The sequence below is a fragment of the Cornus florida genome, unplaced genomic scaffold (assembly GCF_030987335.1).
Source record: "Cornus florida cultivar Cherokee Brave unplaced genomic scaffold, ASM3098733v1 CherokeeBrave_3.0.0_Hap2_Chr10, whole genome shotgun sequence".
Taxonomy (NCBI): Eukaryota; Viridiplantae; Streptophyta; class Magnoliopsida; order Cornales; family Cornaceae; genus Cornus; species Cornus florida.
This window is the reverse complement of record NW_026775580.1, coordinates 70,597,271-70,625,247: the sequence shown is the minus strand read 5'-3', so window position 1 is coordinate 70,625,247 and position 27,977 is coordinate 70,597,271. Positions and strand designations below refer to the sequence as shown.

The following is a 27,977-nucleotide window of genomic DNA, read 5'->3' as shown; positions in this document are numbered from 1 at the left end:
TGCATACCCACCAATTTATACTCAATCACTTTTCCATCCGAATTTGATGTAAAACAAATGACTCTTGTTACACTAATACAGGAACACAAATTATATTATTATGATAACTTGCTTTCTCATCCAGATGTAATTTTTTGAGCATGGTTGAAGAAAAATTGGTCCTTAACAAGTGAAATGTGAAGCATTAGAACAATTTTAGAAATTGGGTTCCCTTGACTTGGATTGGAGATATGACAGGTGGAATCTCAATCATACGATCAATGGGTTTTTTCCCGGGAAAAAAAAGGAAAAAAAAACAGAGCTCAATGGGTGCACCAACTCCAACTACTGAACACCAAAAACCCCAAGGTCGTTGTCAAATATCTGACTTTGCTTATAGAAAGGACATTTTATACACACATGTATATATATAATAATATCAAATTGATCAGTAGTTAGGAATTTTATAACAAAATAATTTGATTGGTTTCTAAAACATGGCCAGCTAAGTTTGTGAAGGACATCTTCTACCTTTCAAATTGTTATACATAAAAACCCTCTGACAAGAACTCAGAAGTGTCTGCAATAACAAATGAGTGGGAGAACATTCGTTGCGATATTGTTCTTCTGGGCTGTCCTCACAATTCTCACTCCTACACTGGTTCGCTTGTCGGCGTCTGCCAAAGCCAACTTGGATTTAAATGGTATGAAATTCAAATTTGTGTACATCCTTTTATCCACCAAAATTCTCTTTTGACATAATAATGTAGCTATATTGCTTTACTGCTTACTTTATGTCATTCTCATGAAAAATGTCATGTTTGGTAGGTGAGAAAAGGGAGGAAATGAATGCTAAGAGCATGATGGGGTTGTTGCCCAGAAGAGCCCTTGTGGCCGTGGTACTGCCGCCGGCACCATCACCGGCACCAATACCGGCATCATCAATGAAACTTTGGACCAAATGGAGATCATAATCTTAGTGTGTACAAGACCATGTCAATACCCAAAATTATACTTTCTCAAGATCAGTGTCATTACAAATCCATTAAATCAAACCAATTGAGAGATATAGCTAGGGTCATGTTGATTCAATTTTGCTTTATGATATGGTCTGTCATGGTTTGTAAATATGTCACTTTAGGTGGAGCATAAGAATTCAATGATTTCAACGGATGTTGTTTCCTTGCAATAAATGAAAAGGAAAGAGTGATTATCCAAGGAATAATTGGGTTTATGACAAAGAAGAATAATTTAATTGTCAATTAAAGGAAGTGTTTGTTGTTATTATAAAATGCATGTGCAGTTGTGTGATATTCCATTATTATGAAACTCCTTGGTACAAGAAAATGGTTCAATGATCATGTATTAAGATCTAAATAAGTTTAGTAATTTTTGAGAAGTTATCTAACAGTTTTAGCTTATTTATCTTTGTCTGTTTAGTTCAAAATTTATATTAAATTTTCTCCCCATCTTAAATTTAAGGTACCGATTCGATACTGTTAGTGTATTCCATGACATCATATTTATTTTGGAGCTAATAATAACGTTGTTTCAATAATGCCAAAAAACCTTGGTGTTCCATATGACCTATCCATAATGCTCATGGCACATAGTACGGGAGTTTTACTAAAAATTCAGTGGCATTATTTTAATTTTAGCAAAATTTTAGGCATTTAATATAAATAAATAAAAAATCAATGGAAGAGGACTCTCACTCGGCTCCATATTGCTCCGTTCATGACTTTTACGATAGCCGCCAACCAACGGAGATGATATAAACTCAGTTTTATTTGTTATTAATAAGTTATTTTTTTATTTAAATTCATTGTTGTGTTTGATAGTACCGAATTGGTATATTAAATTTGAAATTGAAAGAAATTCAAGTTAAAATTTATCTCTAATACAATTAAGCTAGCCATGAGCCATGCAGTTCTTACTGCTACTAGATTCATGTTATATCCTGTTCTACATTTAAGAGTTGCTTGAAAATTGTAGAGGTCAATAAGATGACCCCAATCAATTAGAAAACTTTTTTTTGGTTGTTCGGACTAGGTCTCAGCTAATCAGAACATGCCATGACACAAAATGTATAATTCTTTTCAAAAAGCAAAAGTTTACAAAGATTAAAAAGGATATTTTTTGTGCGGTTATTTTTCGTCCCTTCTCTGCTGCTTTAACGTTAGAGGCCGAAGCGTTGGTCTATCAGCGTGCGATTCTTTGTGCTATCGATTTGAATTTCTTTTCCTTATGGTTTAAATCGGATGCTTAAGTTGTGATGGAAGGGGTGTTATGTAAACTGTCTTGGCCGTCAGAAATTGCTTCTATTTGTTTTGATATTGCGCGGGACTTGCGACGGTTTTCATCTGCTCAGTTGACTCATGTGTGCCGTCAGGATAATCGGTGGCTCATGTTTTGGCCGCTCTTTCGCGGTCTGGGCTTGTGTCAGATATGTGGTTGTCTTCTGTTATTCCTTCTGTCGTCCCTTTTGTGGTGGCAGATGGTGAATCTAAGTGGGTTGTGATTGTTTTTTGCCTTGGACCAAAAAATAATAATAATAATAAAGTACAAGAGTTTAAATAAGTTCACATAAATGAAGGCTCAAGGCTCATTTCACACTTCAAATTTAATATTGCATATGTGACATAGTGAGGCAATTTAGTTGATAAATAAGGAGTGAGCGTGACAAGTTGTCTTACAAAGGAAATAAATTAAAGATGGGAAAGTTGCTAATCAAATATGATCTATTAATGTTGATGTATTGCATTTGTATTATATAATCGTGAAGTTACGAGCTCAGTCACATCTTACCTAATAAGAAAGGACAAAAAAAAAAGAAAAAGATAATGCTTGACAGTTAAATCATAAACATAAATATACCTATAAAGTCTATAAGAAAAATAAAATAAGAAAAAGAAATACACAAATAAAGATTATATTTAGATTTTTTTTTTCTTCTCCCTCTCTCATTCAATGCAAGTTTTGAAACTTAATGTTCTAATTTACAGTGTAGCCATTGTATTAAATCATGAGTCAATAATCAATCAATTAGAACAGTATTTCAACTTCAAATGACAAGTGTCAGTATTTCATGAATAGTTGGATTGCTTTTCGGTTTTTAAGAGTCTGCATTCGAGCTTTATATCACTGACACTTAAGTCTTATCATTCCTTCCATGAAAAAAAAATGAAAAAGGAAAAATCTTCAAATGATTTGCGTGTATATAGTTAGTGGAAGCAAAATTTTCAATTACTGGATCTAAAAACTCTCAATCCCGTACGTTATTTTCAAGGAGTCAAAAAAAAAAAAAAATTTTAAATGATTCAATTTATGAATTTATTTTTCACATTTTACAGAATGTTTTGCCTCCTACACGCGACTCTTTTTGAGTTTTTCATCAACAAAATTCATGAATGGGGAGATGGGAAACTCAAAACAGATTCAAGCAGAATTAAAATTAATTTTTCAAAATTTTGTTACAGGGACCTTCCCTCTAATTAAAAACTGTTCTCTCAAAACAAATCCTCTAATTTTAGACATGAAAATAATGTGCGTGATTAAAATCTATTGAGGTTATTTTTTTTATATGTTATGCTATGTACGAAAATGAATAATATTAAAAATTTTCTTACAAATAATTCAAGTATTTTTTAAAAATAAAATAAAATAAGATTGTTGTAATAGACTTTAAGATTGTTTGTTTCTCTGTTGTTATGAAGTTTTGTTACACAAATCTTATAAATTTGGAATCCTTATTTTATAAACTTTTTGTGCATATATTATTTGCAATATTTGGATATACAGTTTGTGAGATTGGATTTTTAAAATTCGGAAAAATTAAGATTTAAATAAATGACATTTTGGTCCAAATATCAACTCTTTTATCCCTCAGATAATTAATGGGGTTCTCTGGTAAAAAATTAGGCAATAGACATTTACTAGAAAATGTTACAAGTTGAGGGGAGTTCTTTGATAAAAAATTAGACGAGGGTTTTTCTGAAAATGTTACAAGTCGAGAGAATTTTTCTGTATTTTGTCATTTTTTTTTTATTCATTTTAGTTCTCCAATTTGGACTCTAATTTTTATTTCATATTTATCCTCATTTATAATTAGGGAAAAAAGTATATCCACCAACATATTTACAAAGAAACACCAGAAAATAATCTTTTTTACAAGTGAGTTTCTTTCCAAGATTTCTTTGCTAAAACATCAGTCCGCTTTTCTTCATTCCCATATAGAACAGACGAATAATTAATTCATTTCACAATCACCATTATTTATTTATTTATTATTATTTTTTTTTAAATCTTAAACAAAAGCCATGTGTTATATAATTCATATGTCAAAAAAGTTGTAAAATGCAAAAAAATATTCTAGAGTTATTATATTAAAAATTGCTATAAAAAAAATAAATAAATAAATAAAAAACGAAAAAACGTGTAAAGCGTCTTTTGGAAAATTATACCATTACGAATACTAAGATGCCATTTGAAAGCCATACAACAGTTCAATTCGTTAATTGTAATTTTAATTTGATAAATGGTTATTCACTGCCGTAGGCTGATGTTGTGAGATTTATATGTACCACTCGCAAGTGCACGAATCTTTACAGATAAGGTTTACTTGTAAGGGTGTCGTACCCAAGAGACTTGTGTAAATTAAGTTTGTCAACATATTTCTTAAATTCCAAAATTAACTTGAAAGTAGGATAATCGAATCGTGATGATTAATTATAAATTAACTGAGTAGAAAAATAAAATAAACTAAAGAACAATGATTAAATAGGATGTAGAAAATAAAGAGAGAGAGAGAACTAGGGGTGTGATTTCACCACTAACGTCACACCACCAGTCAATTGTATCAATTTATTGGAAATATATTATATAACATGCATATATAAACCATCTACCTAACTACTTTACTCTAGGGTGTAGCATGGTCTCTTTTCTAGGCATAATCCATCAAATCTCTAACATTATATTCAGATAAGAATCATTGTGTAATCATCCCATTCACAACTACAAGAATCATTGTGTAATCATCCCATTCACAACTACAAGAAGTGAATGAGTTGTGTTCAATCACAAGATTAAAATATCTAAGACAAGATAGAAAAATATTTGTAATTGAATTAAAACTCTAAAATCGATTCTTATTGAAAAGTCAATTAAAAATCCTATAAATTACACAATCAAGCATGATAACAATTGTTCTCTAATAATTAAATACAATCAAACCAGTGTGCTAAGATAGGGCTACATCACAACCCTAGCAGAGCGTTTAGCCAAGCATGACTGGGGTGGGATTCTTCATGGTTGAGGAAGACATCTTCACCGCCATGGATCGATCTTTCTTTATTGCTCCTCTGTATGATTCTTCAATGTTGTAGAGGACCCCTTTAAATAATAAAAGATGAGCCCTAAAATTCCCTTTTTCATATAGGAGACATACAAAGAAATTCTATCGAATAAAGACTCCCAAAATTCGTGCAGACTTCTAGGCCAATTTTGACAAAGTAAACAGCTGTTTTAGGAAAAGCTCGTGAAACACAAAATTGTAGCTCTTCGAATTTCCTATCAATCTTCGAGAGAATTTAACTGTTTTGACGCTCGAGGAGAGAGATACAGCCAGATTACTAAAACGGGTTTAAGTTACCAACTTTGGCGACAAATCCTTTTTGGAGAAGGATTTTTCCTTTTCTTCTTCTTTTCATTCTCATCAACTTGTAGCTTCTTTTGGACTATTTTCTAAATATAATTAGACTTGGATCTTCAACATTGTTCGGTCCCACGGAATGTCATCTTTTAAAACTCAGAATTACTGATCTTGACTGATTTTATAATTAAAGCCCTAAAATAAATAAAAACAATAAAACAATGTAAAATCACAAATAAACTATTATTAAGAGAATAAAACATATGAATAAAAGGGCTAAAATGTATAACATTAGGCCCCAAACAGTTGATGATGAGCCACATGTTTTATTTAACGTAATGGTGTGTATTCATACCAATTGTATAAGTTCTATACTGATTACTTTTGATATCAGCTTGCAAGTAAATTACCCCAATGACCATCAGCTTGCAAATAAATTACCCCAATGATCATCGCCCTAATGATAAATAATAAATATGTTTGGTTGTTTGCGCTTCATCCTATTGAAAATACTTTTCTTTAAAAAAAGATTTATAATAATAAACAAAAATTAGACTACCTCATTATCTTCATTTAAAGTGTTTTTTTTTTATTTTTTATTTTTTTTGATTGAACTCCAACAGCTACTTTGTTGATAGCAGGTAAATTTGTACTGCTGGAACATTCTCCATTTAGTATTTTTATATATGTGTATTATGTGGATACACATATTTACTAATTACTATAGGAAATTGAGCATAATGCAAGTAAAAACAAAATTCAGTACTTTTTTCATTTCTACTATATATAGATCATATACATCATTTGAAGATTTCAACCATCTCATTACACTATCAATACTTCACAAAATTCGGCAACTCAAATTAGCACAACTCTTATATAATATAAAAAAAAAAAAAAAGAATCACACACACACAAGCGCACATATGTTTAAGACACTATTATTAGGAAGTTTTGACACTGTATTGAAAGGTACAAGAGTTTGAATAAGTTCACAGAAATGAAGACTCATTTCACACTTCAAATTTAATATTGCATATGTGACATGGTGAGGCAATTTAGTTGATAAATAAGTAGTGATTGTGACAAGTTTTTCTTACAAATGAAAGAAATTAAAGATGGGAAAGTTGCTAATCAAATATGATCTATTAATGTTGATGTATTGCATTTGTATTATATAATCGTGAAGTTACGAGCTCAGTCACATCTTACCTAATAAGAAAGAACCCAAAAAAAAAAAGAAAAAGATAATGCTTTACAGTTTATGGGTTAAATCATAAACATAAATATACCTATAATAAAGATAAAGATAATTATATTTATCTCTCAAATAACAAGCTTTGACCTGAAAATGATAAATAGTATTTTCTGACAAAGAAAAGCTGTGTTACTTGAACCAAAGTAAAGGTCAATGTTATATTTGAAATTAGAGAAAAGTTATCTTTTATTTAGACATTTTTCTGGAGAGGTAAGTGTAATTATGCCAATAAAATAACAATGGATTCTTGAAAACTCATGAATTTTCCTCTTATTATTTTCTGACAAAGAAAAGCAGTGTTGTCGGTATTGAGTCTATTGACATGTAGAATGAGATTCTATTTTTATTCTTGTCGGATGAATCAATTCTTCAAATGATCTATCAGACCATGGAGTGAATGATTTGATCAATTAATATTTGATTCTTTCTTTAATTTGGAATCGATTCACAACAATTTTTTGATTTTTAATATAAAAAAATACAAATTCGTGTCACCAGTGATAAATTATGTCAATATATATCTGGGTTGCTTAAAAAAAATTACATTTCATAAGGTGGAACAAGATGATCTTGGAATTTCAAATTGTAATATCATTTAAAAAAATAACTTAGCAATGGTTAGAGAGTTAACGAGAGTTAGGGATAAAGGGATAAGAACATAAGGTGTGAGACTAAGGTCTTATTCTTTATCACTCGCACAAATATACTAATAAGAAAAATAAAATAAGGATAAAAATAATTACACTTACCTCCCTTGAAAAATATCCAAATAACAAGCTTTGACTTAAAAGTCGTAAATAACTATTATACCCATGGTACTTTTAGTATTACAACACAAATAGACAAACAAACAAAAATATATCTATATCTATATCTATATCTATATTATTATTAAATGTATAAAATGTTTCAGTATTTCAGTATTTCAGTATTTATTTATTTATATAAAAAAATATTTAATAATTGATATAAAAATAGTTTCTATAAAACTCTAAAAATTACCTAATAAAATCAATCACATTCTATATAAAACTCTTATATTTAGTTCAATATAAAAAGAATAGTTATTTTTTATGGATAATTATCACAATATAATCGGCCCGGCCCAATTATGATTATGTAATTATCAGAAAGGACACATGTCATCATCCTATTCATCCAAGAAACCTATAAATAGAGGCATGGAGAAAGGAGGAATGGGTACAGAAATTGAGAATTCTAGAAATTTAGAATTCCAAAGTAAAATACAAAAACTCTGCCAAAAAGTTTCAGTATTAAATTATTTATTTATTTATTTATATAAAAAAATATTTATTAATTGATAAAAAAAGAGTTTTTATCTATACTATTATTAGATGTGCAAAGAGTTTCAGTATTTATTTATGTATATAAAAAAAATATTTAAAACACTAAAATCTACATAATAAAATTTAAATTAACCTATTTATCTATTTATTATTATAAATTTCTTAATAAAATAAAATCTAATTAGACAAGAATTATTAATATAAAAATATTTATTAATTGATATATAAAACAAAATAATTTTTCTAAAACTCTACCACAAATTAGCTTTTATTATGAGTTTCTTAATAAAATTAAATCTAATTAGACAAGGATATATATTTTAAAAAAATAAAATAATTTCTATAAAACTCTATCACAAATTACCTATTTTATTTTCAATAAAACTCTATTACATTAGACAAAAATATATTTAAAGAATTTCTATAAAACTCTAACAAAAATTACCTATTTATCTATTTATTATGAGTTTTTTAATAAAAGGAAATATAATTAGACAAGTATTATTAATATAAAAAATTATTTATTAATTGATATAAAAAGAGGTTTTAAAAGAGTTTCTATAAAACTCTAACACAAATTACCTATTTATCTAAAAAAATATTTAAAACACTAAAATCTACATAATAAAGTTTAAATTAACTTATTTATCTATTTATTATTATGAATTTTTTAATAAAATAAAATCTAATTAGACAAGAATTATTAATATATAAAATATTTATGAATTGATATATAAAACAAAATAATTTTTCGAAAACTCTACCACCAATTAGCTTTTATTATAGTTTCTTAATAAAATTAAATCGACAAGGATATATTTAAAGAAAATAAAATAATTTCTATAAAACTCTATCACAAATTACCTATTTTATTTTCAATAAAACTCTATCACACTAGACAAAGATATATTTAAAGAATTTCTATAAAATTCCAACACAAATTACCTATTTATCTATTTATTATGAGTTTTTTAATAAAAGGAAATCTAATTAGACAAGTATTATTAATATAAAAAATTATTTATTAATTGATATAAAAAGAGGTTTTAAAGGAGTTTCTATAAAACTTTAACACAAATTACCTATTTATTTAAAAAAAAAATATTTAAAACACTAAAATCTACATAATAAAATTTAAATTAACCTATTTATCTATTTATTATTATGAATTTTTTAATAAAATAAAATCTAGTTAGACAAGAATTATTAATATAAAAAATATTTATTAATTGATACATAAAACAAAATAATTTTTCTAAAACTCTACCACAAATTAGCTTTTATTATGAGTTTCTTAGTAAAATTAAATCTAATTAGACAAGGATATATTTAAATAAAATAAAATAATTTTTATAAAACTCTATCACAAATTACCTATTTTATTTTCAATAAAACTCTATCACACTAGACAAAGATATATTTAAAGAGTTTTTATAAAACTCTAACACAAATTACCTATTTACCTATTTATTATGAGTTTTTTAATAAAAGGAAATCTAATTAAACAAATATTATTAATATAAAAAATTATTTATTAATTTATATAAAAAGATGTTTTAAAAGAGTTTCTATAAAACTCTAATACAAATTACTTATTTATCTATTTTTTATGAGTTTTTTTTAATAAAAAGTAAATCTAATAAGAGAAGAATTATTAAAATAAAAATAATTTATTAATTGAAAGATTACCTAATAAAATAAATCACATTCTATATAAAACTTTTATTTTTAGTTCAATATAAAAAGAATAGTTATTTTTTATGGATGATTATCATAATATAACAGGCCTGCCAGTTATGATTATATCATTATTAGAAAAGAACACTTGTCATTATCCTATTAATCTAAAAAGCCTATAAATAGAGACAAGAAGGAAGGAGGAAGGGATACAAAAATTGAGAATTATAGAAATTTAGAATTTTAGAGTAAAATATAGAAACTCTGTTAAAAAGTTTCAGTATTTATATATAAAAAAATATTTATTAATTGACATAAAATGCGATACCATAATCTTCTAGTGGGAAGATAAGGTCTTCCAACTACCAAGTCCCCTGCACTGGTTGACAATAGAAGTTCACCTTTCCTTGTGAAGCCGGCTACACCATTGAATCCTCCAATAGTATCAACATTGAACTGTTTAGTCCAGGACTCGGTGATGCTATACTCTTTCATCAACCATATGCAACAAAGAGTGTCTTTAGGATCGGTAAGGTGAATGAGAGCCAGTGATTCCTGACATTTAGCCAAACCCAGCTTGAAAACAAACATGGAGCTCTCTTGAGACCGTTCATTGAATGTTTTCTCCTTTTCCAGTTTCAATAAAGTATTTAAGTATTTATTTATTTATATAAAAAAATATTTATTAATTGATATGAAAAGAGTATTTATATATAAAATAAAAAATTAAAAAAAACTCTATAAAACACTAAAATCTACATAATAAAATTTAAATTAACCTATTTATCTATTTATTATTATAAAAATTTTAATAAAAGAAAATCTAATTAGACCAAAATTATTAATATAAAAAATATTTATTAATTGATATATAAAATAAAATAATTTTTCTAAAACTCTACCACAAATTAACTTTTATTATGAGTTTCTTTTAAAATAATATTTATTAATTGGTATAAAAAGAGTTTTATCTATACTATTATTAGATGTGCAAAGAGTTTCAGTATTTAAGTATTTATTTACTTATATATAAAAATATTTAAAACACTAAAATCTAAATAATAAAATTTAAATTAACCTATTTATCTATTTATTATTATGAATTTTTTAATAAAAGAAAATCTAATTAGACAAGAATTATTAATATAAAAAATATTTATTAATTGATATATAAAACAAAATAATTTTTCTAAAAATTTACCACAAATTAGCTTTTATTATGACTTTCTTTATAAAATTAAATCTAATTAGACAAAGATATATTTAAAGAAAATAAAATAATTTCTATAAAACTATATCACAAATTACCTATTTTATTTTCAATAAAACTCTATCACACAAGACAAAGATATATTTAAAGAGTTTCTATAAAACTCTAACACAAATTACCTATTTATATATTTATTATGAGTTTTTTAATAAAAGTAAATCAAATTGGACACGAATTATTAAAATAAAAATATTTATTAATTGAAAAATTACATAATAATATCAATCACATTCTATATAAAACTCCTATTTTTAGTTCAATATAAAAAGAATAGTTATTTTTTATGAATAATTATCACAATATGAACGGGCCGGCTATTATGATTATGTCATTATTATAACATGACACATGTCATAATCCTATTAATCCAAGAAGCTTATAAATAGAGGCATGGAGGAAGGAGGAAAGGGTACAAAAATTGAGAATTCTAGAAATCCAGAATTCCAGAGTAAATTACAGAAACTCTACCAAAGAGTTTTAATATTTATTATTTATAAAAAAATATATTTATTAATTGATATGGAAAGATTTTTTATCTATACTATCTATACTATTATTAGATGTACAAAGAGTTTCAGTATTTATTTATTAATTGATATGAAAAGATTTTTATAAAAAAAAATAAAAAAAACTTTACAAAACACTAAAATCTACATAATAAAATTTAAATTAAACTATTGATCTATTTATTATTATGAATTTTTTAATAAAATAAAATCTAATTAGACAAGAATTATTAATATAAAAAATATTTATTAATTGATATATAAAATAAAATAATATTTCTAAAACTCTATCACAAATTAGCTTTTATTATGAGTTTCTTAATAAAATTAAATCTAATTAGACAATGATATATTTAAAGAAAATAAAATAATTTCTATAAAAATCTATCACAAATTACATATTTGATTTTCAATAAAACTCTATCACACTAGATATAGATATATTTAAAGAGTTTTTATAAAACTCTAACACAAATTACCTATTTATATATTTATTTTTAGCTTTTTAATAAAAGAAAATATAATTAGACAAGTATTATTAATATAAAAAAATATTTATTAATTGATATAAAAAGAGGTTCAAAAGAGTTTCTATAAAACTCTAATACAAATTACCTATTTATCTATGTATTATGAGTTTTTTTTTTTTTTTTAATAAAAGTAAATCTAATTAGACAAGAATTATTAAAATAAAAATTATTTATTAATTGATATAAAAAAGAATTTTTGTTAGAGTTTAATAATAATAGAATAGAGTCCTATACTAATGCAGATTTTCATGAAGTAGCACCATTACTCCATTCTAATACAAAGACCTGGGCAACTGTTCTGGGCAACGTGCTTGAAAAAGTAAAAGATTTGGATCTCGATGCTGAAACTGGAAACTTGAAGAAAATCTAATTAGACAAGAATTATTAATATAAAATATATTTTTTAATTGATATAAAAAATAAAATAATTTTTCTAAAACTCTATCACAAATTACCTTTTATTATGAGTTTCTTAATAAAAATTTAATCTAATTTGACAAGAATTATTAAAATATAAAAATATTTATTAATTCATATAAAAAGCGTTTTAAAAATAGTTTCTATAAAACTCTAACAAGTATTACCTATTTATCTATTTATTATGAGTTTTGTTAATAAAAAAATATAATTAAACAATAATATATTTAAAGAAAATAAAAATTTTCTATAAAATTTATCACAAATTCGCTAATTCTAAAATCTACCTAATAAAATTCAAATTAACCTATTTATCTATTTATTGTTATGATCTTTTTAATAAAAAAAAATCTAATTAGACAAGAATTATTTATATAAAAAATATTTATTCATTGATATATGAAATAAATTAATTTTTCTAAAACTCTACCACAAATTAGCTTTTATTGCGAGTTTTTTAATAAAATGAAATTAAATTAGACAAGGATATATTTAAAGAAAATAAAATAATTTCTATAAAACTTTACCACAAATTAGCTGTTATTATGAGTTTTTCATAAAAAAGAAATCTAGTTAGATAAATATAAAAAGTGAAATTCAGAAGTTTAAGTATTTATTTATTTATATATAAAATACAGAATATAGAAGTTCTGCCAAAAAGTTTCAATATTTATTTATTTATATAAAAAATACTTATTAAATGTGCAAAGAGCATCAGTATTTCAGTATTTATTTATTTATATAAAAACTATTTATTAATTGATATGAAAAGAGTTTTTATAAAAAAAAAAGAGGAAAAAAACTCTGTAAAACTCTAAAATCTGCCTAATAAAATTAAAATTAACCTATTTATCTATTTATTATTATGAATTTTTTAATAAATGAAAATCTAAAGTTTCAATATTTATTTATTTATATAAAAAAAATATTTATTAAATGTGCAAAGAGTTCCATTATTTATTTATTTATATAAAAAAATATTTATTAATTGATATGAAAAGAGTTTTCAAAAAAAAAAAAAAAAAAACTCTATAAAACTCTAAAATCTACCTAATAAAATTCAAATTAACCTATTTATCTATTTATGATTATGAATTTTTTAATAAAAGAAAGTCTAATTTTCAGAGTAAAATACAGAAGTTCTGCCAAAGTGTTTCAGTATTTATTTATTTATATTAAAAAATATTCATTAATTAATATAAAAAGATTTTTTATCTATACTATTATTAAATGTACAAAAAGTTTCAGTATTTAATTATCTATGTATATATAAAAAAATATTTATTAATTGATATGAAAATATTTTTATATAAAAAAAAAGAAAAAAAAACTCTATCAAACTCTAAAAACTATCTAATAAAATTTAAATTAACCTATTTATCTATTTATTATTATAAATTTTTTAATAAAAGAAAATCTAATTAGACAAGTATTATTAATATAAAAAATATTTATTAATTGATATATAAAATAAAATAATTTTTCTAAAACTCTACCACAAATTAACTTTTATTATGAGTTTCTTAGTAAAATTAAATCTAATTAGAGAATGATATATTTAAAGAAAATAAAATAATTTCTATAAAACTCTATCACAAATTACATATTTTATTTTTAAGAAAATTGTATCACACTAGACAAATATATAATATTTAAAGAGTTTATATAAAATTCTAACACAAATTACCTATTTATATATTTATTAAGAGTTTTTAAGAAAAGAAAATCTAATTAGACAAGTATTGTGAATATAAAAAAATTATTTATTAATTGATCTAAAAAGAGGTTTTAAAAGAGTTTCTACAAAACTTTAACACAAATTACATATTTATCTACTATTATTATGAGTTTTTTTAATAAAAAAAAATCTAATTAGACAAGAATTATTAGTATAAAAAATATTTATTAATTGATATAAAAAGAATTTTTAAAAGAGTTTCTATTAAACTCTAACACAAATTATCTATTTATTTATTTATTATAAGTTTTTTAATAAAATAAAATCTAATTAGACTAGAAAAACTCTACCACAAATTACCTATTTTATTTTGAATAAAAATTTTATTTTGAATAAAATTATAATACGTTATACAAAGATATATTTTAATATTTTCTATAACAACTCTAACACAAATTACCTAATTATCTATTTATTTTGAGTTTTTTAATAAAAAGAAATCTAATTAGAGTAGTATTGTTAATATAAAAAATTATTTATTAATTGATATAAAAAGAGGTTTTAAAAGAGTTTTTATAAAATTCTAACACATATTACCTATTTATCTATTTATTATGAGCTTTTTTAATAAAAGAAAATATAATTAAACAGTAATATATTTAAAGAAAATAAAATAATTTTTATGAAATCTTCCATAAATTGGCTGTTTTATTTTCTATAAAACTCTATCACATTATTTACAAAACATTCAACACGTGCATCGCACGTGCCTTTCCCTAGTGTGTGTGTGTGTGTGTGTATATATATATATATATATTTTTTTTTTTCAAGCTTTGCAATGGCATTAGTTTTAAGTAAATATTAAGCATGGCATGACCAGCATGCAAGATTTTCTTACAAAGGAGATCAATATTACTCATGTGAGTCATATCTAAACCAAATGAGGTCACTATTATTTTTGAAATTAGAGGGAAGATCCTCTAATAAAAATTTGAAAAACTGATTTTAATTCTGCTTGGATCTGTTTTGGGTGAACAGTTTTTATAACACTGAGTTACAAAAGTGAAAGTTGCCTAATAATTGTAGTTTATCAAATACCATCTCTCTTATGATATTGACTTTTCACCAAAAAAAAAAAAAAAATTTATTAGTAATATGAAAAAAAAATGCAACTGGTATTGTAGAAAATAAATTGTAAAATACATCTTGTAAATAATTTTTTTTTTTTGTATATTATTAATAAAAAAATCCAAGACATTATTTCTATTTCTAAATTAAAAGTACTTTTTTCTTTGTAAATAAACTCACACGTTTACTTTGAATTACTATTATTATTATTTTTGATAAATAAATTTACAAATTCATTTTGTTCATATGAAGATTTGAATACTTAACTTTTTATATTACGATATATAAATGATATCACTGAGTTATAACACTAGGAAAATCATCTTATGTTAATTGTATAAAATGAGAAAAAGAAGTATGCAAATAATGATTATATTTAGATTTTTTTTTTTCTCTCTCTCAAAATGCAAGTTTTGAAACTTAATGTTCTAATTTACATTATGCAATGTGGCCTATAGAATTATAGCAAAGGTGCTTGCAAATCGTTTAAAATCAATTCTTGATTCTTGTATTAGCTCTACTAAAAGCGCTTTTGTCTTAGGTCGGCATATCACTGATAATATCCTAATAGCTCATTAAGTTCTTCATTACCTCAAAAATAAAAGAAAAAGGGACTAGTCTTTTTTGGCGTTAAAGCTGGACATGAGTAAGGCTTTCGATCGTGTTGAATGGCCATTTCTTTTTTATTTACTTGGTCGGATGGGGTTTAATTGCCACTGGATTCGTTTGATTTCTGCATGTATCTCTTTTGTTTCTTATTCCATCGTCATTAATGGGAGACCAGTGGGTCTGTTTAAACCTTTTCAAGGTCTATGACAGGGCGACCCATTGTCTCATTACTTGTTTATTCTTTGTGCAGAGAGCTTATTCCAAGCTTTTCACAGGGCTATGCACATGAAAGTTTTGACAGGTGTTCGAATTTGTTGGCGTGCCCCTCCGTTGTCTCATTTGTTTTTTATCAATGATTTTCTTATCTTTTGTCAAGCAAATAGTTTAGAGGTGAGATCAGTTAAACATATTCTTTCAGCATATTAGAAAGCTTTGGGGCAGATGGTGAATTTTTCTAAATCCTCAATTTTTTTTCTCTAAAAATACCAGTCAATTGCGTAGGAGGCGGCTTTGTCATATCTTGGGTATTGGGGAGGAAGGATTGTAAGCTAAGTATCTGGTGATGCCGGGCATTATTGGGCGCTCCAAATATGATGTTTTTCATTTTGTGTTCCAGAAAGTTCAAAATCGTTTGACAGCATGGAAAGTGCAATGTCTCTCAAAATGCGGTAAAAAAGGTGCTTATCAAGGCAGTTTTAAGTGCTTTGCCGACGTATGTTATGTCCTGTTTTCGCTTATCAGCTAACCTCTGTGAGGAAATTATGAAGTTGATTTGTGCATTTTGGTGGTGAAAAAAACCTGACTCTAGATCTGTTCACTGGTCTAACTAGGCCACGCTATGTTTAGGTAAAAAAGATGGAGGTTTGAGGTTTCGTGATATGGGTGCGTACAACTCTACTCTATTAGCTAAACAAGCGTGGAATTTTCAAGTCCTTCATCGAGGTCTGGCTTTTCAGTTGTTCAAGGCAAAATATTTCCACTCTTGTTCATTTATGGAAGCAGGTTTGGGGTCCAATCCATCTTGGGCGTAGCGAAGCATCTGGTCAGCAAATGTAATACCCCTAATTTTAAAAGGATAGTCTCGGTATTTATTTATTTATTTTTATTGTATTTTTTAATTGTTTAATTGATTATTTGACTAATTGTTTATGTGTTTAATTGAATTAAGTGTTACTTGATTAATTGGCTACTTATTTATGTATTATTTGTATTTTGTCTAGGTATTATTTGTATTATTTGTTTAATTAGATTGTGTGCTTAAATGATGTATTTGATTAAGTGTAATTAATTGTAAATTAAATGATTAAATGTTTTATTTTATTTTATTTTATGGTTATGGTTAGTGGTAATGGGCTAACTAATTGGGTCCCATGGATTACTTGGATAGGAGGTTGGATGGGTATGGATAATTACCCAAGGATAGTTCTATATGTATATATATAGATATATATGTATATACATATATATAAAAAGGAAAGTAATTTATTAATATTATAGTAACTTTAGTATTAATAAATAATCTGATGTATATATTTTATATATTTATATAATAAGGATACGTAACATGTTTTAAGTTACCTTTTTAATATTATGGTAACTTTAGTATAAATAAATAACCTGATGTATATATTTTATTTATTTAATGAGGATATAGATAGATTATATACGTAACATATTTTAAATTACCTTTTAATATTTTGGTAACTTTAGTATTAATAAATAATTTAATGTATATATTTTATTTAATTAATAAGGATATACATAGATTATATACGTAACATATTTTAAGTTACCTATTTAATATTTTCATTTTTATTTTTCTTTATTAAGTTGACTTGGATTGGGATTGGGAAAAGGAATAGGGTTATTATTTAGCCTATAAATACACAAATATAGGTTGAAAAAGAAGTGAAAATATATCATGTAATATATTCTAGAGAGAGAGAGTTAGAGAGAGAAGGAGAAAGAGGAAGGAAGGAGGAGAAAACCCTTTAGAGAGAAGATCAAGGAAGAACAAGTTTAACTTTCAATCCGAAAGTTTAAGGCAAGTTCTTCTTCTATCTCTTTCCCTTTGATTCGTGTTTCTGTACATGCCTAGGAAATTCCAGAATTCATTAAACACATAAAATTAAATAATTATGCATGTTTAATTGGGTTAGAACATAGGTTTTATGAAATTGGTTCATATCTGTTCTTGTGTTATGAATTGATAAAATGTATGATTTTGATTTGATTTTTTATGTGAATTTTTACATATTTAAATTATGTATTTTTCATATCTGTGGAATGATGAAACGTAGAAACATGCCTAGGATTCCTGAACATTAAATAGGGACTAGGTTTGGGTTTTAATAAATTTAAATAGACTCAATCATAATGATGCTTGCTATTTGAATGTTTTAAACAAACGAATGGATTTAATCTTTTAAAATATTTTAGCAATTGAGATTAAATGTGTAGGATGAATTGGATATAGAGAATCCTTATTTAACTGTATAATAAAATATCATCATGTATAAGATTCAGTTTGTGTAGGACATATGATATAGGAAGTTTAAAGAAATAATAAGTCATTCCTATTATGTGATAACTTGATATCATATTTATCATAGTTATTTATGGAATGTTTGATGTATTTCCTTAATTGTTACATCAATTGTTGGATTGTGTGATTTAATGCACCGGTATGGGACGGTGGTATTCTAGGGATGGATTAACTTATCAGTTAAGTCCTACCTATTTTATATAAGGGAATGGATTAACTAAAATGTTAAGTCCTACTTATATTTAAGTCAGGTCAGCTGAACAAGTTGAATGACTTATGGAGGATTAATTTATTATATAAGGGAATGGATTAACTAAAATGTTAAGTCCTACTTATATTAAAGTCAGGTCAGCTGAACAAGTTGAATGACTTATGGAGGATTAATTTATACTGGATAGGATGGTTACTAGATTATATATATATAAGTATGGTGCCATGATATGAGCTTGATTCTCAGGATCAATGGTTAGGGCGCGTATATCGCCAGGGATGTGTAGCTAGATATAGTGTAGTTGTGTACCCTGGTAGGTCTAGGTACTCATACCCACTATATGTGCGTTTTGCATGTTGCCTACTATTCAGGTTGAGACAACCCTATAGTCTAGTGAGGTTCCTTTAGTGTGTATATATATATATACGGACTACTAGTTACTGTTGGATTGACTAGGATGTATACGTGTATCGGATCTCTGCTTAGACTGTAGTAGAGTAGAACTTGTTTGTGGGCCTGACCCACCATTATTTTTCAGGTGTTCGTCACGAGTAGAGGTTGTTCGTGCTGAGTGGGGATCAGTCTACTTCATTCTTCCGATGCTACATAGGAGTTCCTTTATGATTCAGTTTCCTATTTCAGATTACTGTCATTTGTTTAGTTTGGATTTTCTAGGGGTCCACACAGTATGGATTCCCAAGTTATATTTTGGAGGATCAGTTGTATCAGAAGAGTTTATTAATTAATGGAAATATATTTTGAGGTTTATTATTAGATTATCGTTTTAGTTTCTTGTCAGCATTTTATTTATTCTTCTTTATTCTTTTGTACTCTGTGTTCGTTTATTATCAATTTGTTTTGATATCCTCGGGTATTCGGGCGTGGGCCTGGCCAACCCACATTCGAAAATTCGGGGGTATGACAGTTGGTATCAGAGCACTCCAGGTTCAAGTGTCCTTAGGAGTGTCTTTCGTTATGTGACTTTCGCGTTGTCTCTTAAAACTTAGAGCCGTATTAGGATTCGTTGTACTCTATTTACGGTTTTTTTAGGAGGAGCTGATGTCAATTATATTCTATAGTCATAGAATGGTTGGCACTAGGAAAATGATGGGTTCAAGGCGAAAGCGAAAAAGACCTAAAGGAGTAAAGGAGTACGTTATCGATTTCGTTGCCAGAAGGCAGAGTTAGGGATTGATGGTTTAGGTTCGTTTAGTGTTGCTTTAAAAGTATAAGCCAAGGAAGGATTTAGGTGTACGTGATAGGTCACCGCATATCGAGGCCAACACGACTTCAGTTGATCTCAAAAAGGAAACAAGCGAGGAGTAGGAGCCGAAGAGGATCCTAATGGAGGAGATTTATGTGCATCCAATAGAGAGGGTACTAAATCTTGAAGATGGATGATCGCACGAGGTGATCTGAATTGCTAGTAGTATAGCGAATGTTATTAGTAAAATTGGGGTTGATCAATTTACAAATAATTAAGCTTTCTTATCATCTCTAAAAGAGGTATATAAGAAGTATTGTTCAAGAGTTTGGGGATCGGATGTGTTCTTATCAGAATGAAATACATAATTTTTAAATCACACACAAGAGGGCATTGGTATTATGTTGTGACATTCTAAATCGCCTTAAAAAGCCAAGTTAGACAGTTTACATTCCGCATATAAGAAGGATGAGAGTTAAGCCCTTGGTATTTGCTTAGGCAAACATTTGTGTTTTTAAGCTATATTTTAAAGGATATGTTTCAAGGTTGGATGATTATTTACGAAACTATAAAAGGAAATTTTGAAACAATCTAATAAGGTTGATTTCAAATGAGACTTTCTTTTCTAGAAAGAACGATATCCTAAGTATGAGTATATTTTGTTTTATTGTGTTTATCATACATGCTTTATTATTATTATTATTATTATTTTTTGTTAATTACTCGGGATTTGGTATGTGGTTTAGTTGGGGACACAAGTGTGTGATCAGTCAACTATTGTTTTAATAACATGGAGTACTAACGCTATTTATGCTAGAGTTGTGAGCATGCGGTCGTAGGATTTGGTAGATACACATAAATCTAGCCAATCTATTGGACCTGGACATGTGTCATTATGGTATGTTTTAGGATGGGATAGCTAAACCATCACTACGAGTCAAACAATCTAAAACAATTAGTTTGACATACTTTACGTTAGGTATGGATTCGTATCATATTACAATGCCATGATATTGGTGATTGTTAATGTTTCGGTATGCTTGAGTTAGTGATAAATAAAGATCACTGTAACGCCATGATGATTTATCAGATGTGCTGGATTTGTTGAACATCTTTTTGAAAATTTCAGAAGTTGTTATCAAGTCGGAAGGAGGATTTAGTACTGGATTAATAACTTATTGGAATGACACCGAGTGAGGATAGAAGACTGAATAAATATTCATCAGTAAATTCTTAATCAAGAATTTATTCACGAGGGTGTGTCATTAGGAGGAATTTGCCGATGTTGCACATGGAGGAAGAAATTAAGTCTCTTCATTTCCATAAATAATATGGAATTATTTTTTTAGTCACAATTTGCAACAATTAGTTGTTGCAAGGAAATTGATGACTTATGTAGAGGATGGAAAGATTTCATATTCTTTTGAAGTTAGACAAAGAAGTCGGATTGTCATTAACTTGTCTTAAAGAAGCAGGGTGTGTCAAAGACAAGATGGTGAGACCAACCACTTATATAAAGATGAGGTGCATGGTATGTATGGAAAAGTCGTAGTTTGTTGACTTTTGTTGAGTTAAAGTCATAGTTGACTATTGATAAATGAAATTACCGATTGATTTTCAATATCGGCAAGTTTATTATGGATCAGTGGTGGATAGATTTAGTTACAGAATTCGCTTTTGAAGATACTCCAATTTAAACATTGGGTACAGATGAAAGCTGGTGGTACCAGACTAACGGTACTTTCTATAGACAAATTGGATGGAGGATGCACGGACTGAGTTTCACAACTTTTAGTTCTTCATCCTGGTGGAAACATGATGCTTCACGATAGGCAGAAGAAGGGACATAGTGATTTGTCTCCAAGCCTAATATTTATTAGATAGTAGAGATGGACCATCAAAGATCACTAGATCCTTTGCAGCCATTTCCTATACAAAAGTGGAAATGAGAGAGCATTTTACGGATTTAGTTGCGGGATTTCTGATTTTACACAAGGGTCAGGATTCTGGATGGGATATTGGTTGACTGATACATTAGGTCAGCTTGATTCTTGTCTATTTCAAACTGGTAGGACTTCAGTTCATACAAATAGAATGGATCACGAGACGATTTAGATAGATTACAGTGGTGATTCACACTTTATATCAAGTTCCGTCTGGTGAAAGCAATGATGTAAATGGATGCTTTCAACAAACAATAGAATATTTAAATCTTTCGGTTAGTTGTTGAGTTATCAGATGCATTTATAGCAAATGTAATAATAACACTTGTTATTACTACGGTAGTTGAGAATGTCAACTTTGAATATTGGAGCTGACCTTGGAGACGGTATTACCTTACTCAGATGGAGTTTAAGGTACTCGAGGAGGATTTAGTAGTTTCTGTAAATAGTGATATGACGATCGGGCGACTGAGTTGGAAAGTTTATAATTTTTCTCGGTGTGCTCAGACGGTTAGAATGTACATCATAACATCAAATGTCAGTTTTGGTGAACAGATACGGATAAGGATGCATATATAATTGTCCTAAGTGTAAAACCTGCTACAAATGTGGAAAGTTGATCATCGGATATCGTAGGAATCTTTAGCCACTTCCTATAACAAATATGGAAGTTGAACTAAATAGGAGTGACGGTCGGTGGGAAGGATCAACATTGATTTGGAATTTCAATTTTCCATATGGAATCCGAGTGGTGGATTGAGAAAGATCGCTTGAGGACATAAATTTGAGTGATGCTTATTTTAGAACTTCATAGTAGTTCTATAGTTCAGTGATAGTGGTGTTATAGCATGTGAATGTCCATATTAGTGGATGCAAAGTGCTATTTCGAATGAGCTTTATGAAGATTTTGGAGCAACAGCTCTCCTTCATATCTATAGACGGAGGAATTAATCGAGAGATTAAATTAGATCATAAAGGATATGTTTGAGGTGTATATCCTAGATTTTCATGGACAGTTGGAAGTGTTTACTTCACTTGTCGAAATTTTATCTGTGATATTGTTGGCACAAGGAGGTTAGTGTGACAACTTTGGAGGTTTTGTATATTTTACAATGCATACCTCTCATTTGTTGGTTGGAAATGGAAGTATGGGTTGTACAATCAGACCTTGACTTCATTTAAAATATGTCGGAAAGAGATACTTCCCTTTGTATTGAACTACGCGCGGTTGGGAGGTAACAGTAGGATGTTGTAAATAGTTGAACTCGTATACTAGAGTTTTTCTATCAGGGAGTAGTTTGCTCGTTCTGTTTTCTATGTAGGAAGAAGGCGATTTTTGGAGAAAGGTAAATTTTACTTATTACATTGACTTTTAGAAGATTGTGTTTTGCAATTGAGGCAGTCGCCTCTGAATTAGCGTTACCAAATTATTAGCACTGGGTGCATAGGAGTTTGTGCGTATATTCTATGGCACTTGAAGGTATGTAGATCATTCCCTTGTCGACATGGGAGGATTACGTTGTTATTTGATACAACCTACGCATCGTATGATTATTGTGTTTCTTAAAATATAGGAACCCTGTCTACCACTTGGTATATTGGAGTTAAGTGGAGCCCTTATAGTGAGGTTGCGTTTACTTGGGAATAGGAGGATGTTTTTCGCTCACAGTTTCCAAGCATAATGGAAGAATAATGGAAGGAAGTAAGGGCGAATTCCGAGGACAGAATTCCTTTTGTTAGGGGGGAAGAATGTAATACCCCTAATTTTAAAAGGATAGTCTCGGTATTTATTTATTTATTTTTATTGTATTTTTTAATTGTTCAATTGATTATTTGACTAATTGCTTATGTGTTTAATTGAATTAAGTGTTACTTGATTAATTGGCTACTTATTTATGTGTTATTTGTATTTTGTCTAGGTATTATTTGTATTATTTGTTTAATTAGATTGTGTGCTTAAATGATGTATTTGATTAATTGTAATTAATTGTAAATTAAATGATTAAATATTTTATTTTATTTTATTTTATGGTTATGGTTAGTGGTAATGGGCTAACTAATTGGGTCCCATGGACTACTTGGATAGGAGGTTGGATGGGTATGGATAATTACCCAAGGATAGTTCTATATGTATATATATAGATATATATGTATATACATATATATAAAAAGGAAAGTAATTTATTAATATTATAGTAACTTTAGTATTAATAAATAATTTGATGTATATATTTTATATATTTATATAATAAGGATACGTAACATGTTTTAAGTTACCTTTTTAATATTATGGTAACTTTAGTATAAATAAATAATCTGATGTATATATTTTATTTATTTAATGAGGATATAGATAGATTATATACGTAACATATTTTAAGTTACCTTTTAATATTATGGTAACTTTAGTATTAATAAATAATTTAATGTATATATTTTATTTAATTAATAAGGATATACATAGATTATATACGTAACATATTTTAAGTTACCTTTTTAATATTTTCATTTTTATTTTTCTTTATTAAGTTGACTTGGATTGGGATTGGGAAAAGGAATAGGGTTATTATTTAGCCTATAAACACACAAATATAGGTTGAAAAAGAAGTGAAAATATATCATGTAATATATTCTAGAGAGAGAGAGTTAGAGAGAGAAGGAGAAAGAGGAAGGAAGGAGGAGAAAACCCTTTAGAGAGAAGATCAAGGAAGAACAAGTTTAACTTTCAATCCGAAAGTTTAAGGCAAGTTCTTCTTCTATCTCTTTCCCTTTGATTCGTGTTTCTGTACATGCCTAGGAAATTCCAGAATTCATTAAACACATAAAATTAAATAATTATGCATGTTTAATTGGGTTAGAATATAGGTTTTATGAAATTGGTTCATATCTGTTCTTGTGTTATGAATTGATAAAATGTATGATTTTGATTTGATTTTTTATGTGAATTTTTACATGTTTAAATTATGTATTTTTTATATCTGTGGAATGATGGAACGTAGAAACATGCCTAGGATTCCTGAACATTAAATAGGGACTAGGTTTGGATTTTAATAAATTTAAATAGACTCAATCATAATGATACTTGCTATTTGAATGTTTTAAACAAACGAATGGATTTAATCTTTTAAAATATTTTAGCAATTGAGATTAAATGTGTAGGATGAATTGGATATAGAGAATCATTATTTAACGGTATAATAAAATATCATCATGTATAAGATTCAGTTTGTGTAGGACATATGATATAGGAAGTTTAAAGAAATAATAAGTCATTCCTATTATGTGATAACTTGATATCATATTTATCATAGTTATTTATGGAATGTTTGATGTATTTCCTTAATTGTTACATCAATTGTTGGATTGTGTGGTTTAATGCACCGGTATGGGACGGTGGTATTCTAGGGATGAATTAACTTATCAGTTAAGTCCTACCTATTTTATATAAGGGAATGGATTAACTAAAATGTTAAGTCCTACTTATATTTAAGTCAGGTCAGCTGAACAAGTTGAATGACTTATGGAGGATTAATTTATTATATAAGGGAATTGATTAACTAAAATGTTAAGTCCTACTTATATTAAAGTCAGGTCAGCTGAACAAGTTGAATGACTTATGGAGGATTAATTTATACTGGATAGGATAGTTACTAGATTATATATATATATAAGTATGGTGCCATGATATGAGCTTAAGTCTCAGGATCAATGGTTAGGGCGCGTATATCGCCAGGGATGTGTAGCTAGATATAGTGTAGTTGTGTACCCTGGTAGGTCTAGGTACTCATGCCCACTATATGTGCGTTTTGCATGTTGCCTACTATTCAGGTTGAGACAACCCTATAGTCTAGTGAGGTTCCTTTAGTGTGTATATATATATATACGGACTACTAGTTACTGTTGGATTGACTAGGATGTATACGTGTATCGGATCTCTGCTTGGACTGTAGTAAAGTAGAACTTGTTTGTGGGCCTGACCCACCATTATTTTTCAGGTGTTCGTCACGAGTAGAGGTTGTTCGTGCTGAGCGGGGATCAGTTTACTTCATTCTTCCGATGCTAAATAGGAGTTCCTTTATGATTCAGTTTCCTGTTTCAGATTACTGTCATTTGTTTAGTTTGGATTTTCTAGGGGTCCACACAGTATGGATTCCCAAGTTGTATTTTGGAGGATCAGTTGTATCAGAAGAGTTTATTAATTAATGGAAATATATTATGAGGTTTATTATTAGATTATCATTTTAGTTTCTTGTCAGCATTTTATTTATTCTTCTTTATTCTTTTGTACTCTGTGTTCGTTTATTATCAATTTGTTTTGATATCCTCGAGTATTCGGGCGTGGGCCTGGCCAACCCACATTCGGAAATTTGGGGGTATGATAGCAAAGCCTATCCTTAAAAAAAGGGCTTAAACGGATTGTGGGTGATGGTAAATCTATCAGCATTTGGAATGATTTTTGGGTGCCATCTTTTGACTCTTTGCCGCGTCCCTCTCTTGCTGTTCAAAAAGTTGTTGATCTTATTGATCCCACGACTCATTTATAGAACCTCCCTCTCCTCTTTCAGCTGTTTCATGCTGATGTTGTGCATGCTATTTGGAGTATTTCATTTAGTTTGCGAGGTTGTGTGGATCGCCAAGTTTGGGCGTTCACTAATCATGGAAACTTTTCTGTTAAATCGGCGTACCATGTGGCTTTTTCTCTTTCTGATCATCCGGTAAATCGTTCTTTTGTAAATCCTAAGTGCTTGACTTTTATTTGGAAATGTCAATGCCTCCCAAAGGTTAAGTATTTTCTTTGGCAATGTGTTCATGGGGTGCTCCCAACACTGGCTGCATTGAAGCATCGTGGGTTATCTGAAGAGGATTGTTGTTCTTTTTGTGGAGAGGATCCTGAAACATTAGAACACTTGCTTTTCCGCTGCTCGATGTCTATCCAAGTTTGGAAACTTTCTCCGCTTCGTTTGGACTGTCGGTCTTGGGGTATCCATTCTTTTGATGAGTGGTGGATTACTGTGTGTAATCAAGGGGTTGATGTTAGTAGTATGGCCTCTTTTGTTGCATAGGAAATTTGGAAAGCGCGGAACAACTTGGTTTTTCATGGTAGGTTTCCTTGCCCCCAGCTGATTGTTTCTTCAGTTGTTTCAGCTTTTTGGGAGTTTCGTGATGCCAATCAGTTTCCACAGCTTAGCTATCGGCATTGCTCTCCCATGCTCCTCTCTAATTATGTTGTGTGGTCTCCTTCGGAAGCAGGTTCAATTAAATGTAATATGGACGCCACCTTCTTAGCCAGTAAAAGATGGGCTGGGGGTGGTCTTGTTTTCAAAGGCCATTCGGGAGTTGTTTTGCGCGTGGTCATGCTAAGGTCTTTTTTAGCTTCTTTAGCCCTTTCTGTTGAAGCCTTTGTCATAAAGGATGCTTTATTTTGGGCTCGTGATTTTGGCTTTCACAATTTATGTTTAGAGAATGATTCTCTCATCTTATGCGAGGTTGTGATGGGTATCCGCCCTTACCCTACAGCAATTACGGTTCTTGTTCATAACATTCAACTTCTTTTGAAATCAGTTCTTGTTGCTCGGGTCACTCATGTTCGTCGAGCTGCAAATTCGTTAGCGCATGAGATAACAATGCTCTCTAGATCTTATCCATTTAACAATCAAGTGTTCTATGGGTTGCCTTGGTAGTTGAGGTTGTTTGTGTGCCTTTTTGGCTCTGTGCTTCATGTTACTTTTGCTTTGTTGTTAAAAAAAAAAAAAAAAAAAAAGAGAAAGAAAAAAGAAGCTAATTTACAGTGTGGCCCTCCTTAGTTCCCACGTATGTCCATGATTGATTCATGGCATCTTTCCCTTCCACTTAATGTCAACAGTCAACAGGAACGGACCTAGCAAAGTACCATCTGTCCCCACTGGATTTTTTATATTTTTATTTTTATAGCTTAAACTCCATTGAAATTATAAAAAATGGGCTCACTATATAAATTTGGCCTCACAAATTAAAAGACTGCCCCCCTCACAAAAATTTCTAGATCCGTCACTGACAGCCAATACCATAGCCATTGTATTAAA

General features: G+C 28.3%; 1 protein-coding gene across 1 annotated transcript; it reads left to right on the top strand.

The window, feature by feature from the left end:
* The first annotated feature begins 571 nt into the window (after window positions 1-571).
* Window positions 572-27,596, top strand: LOC132277822 (uncharacterized). The gene is made up of 4 exons (XM_059779663.1): window positions 572-683; window positions 808-878; window positions 26,460-26,948; window positions 27,036-27,596. The coding sequence occupies exons 1-4, from the start codon at window positions 572-574 to the stop codon at window positions 27,594-27,596; spliced, it is 1,233 nt and encodes a 410-aa protein (XP_059635646.1).
* Window positions 27,597-27,977: the final 381 nt, after the last annotated feature.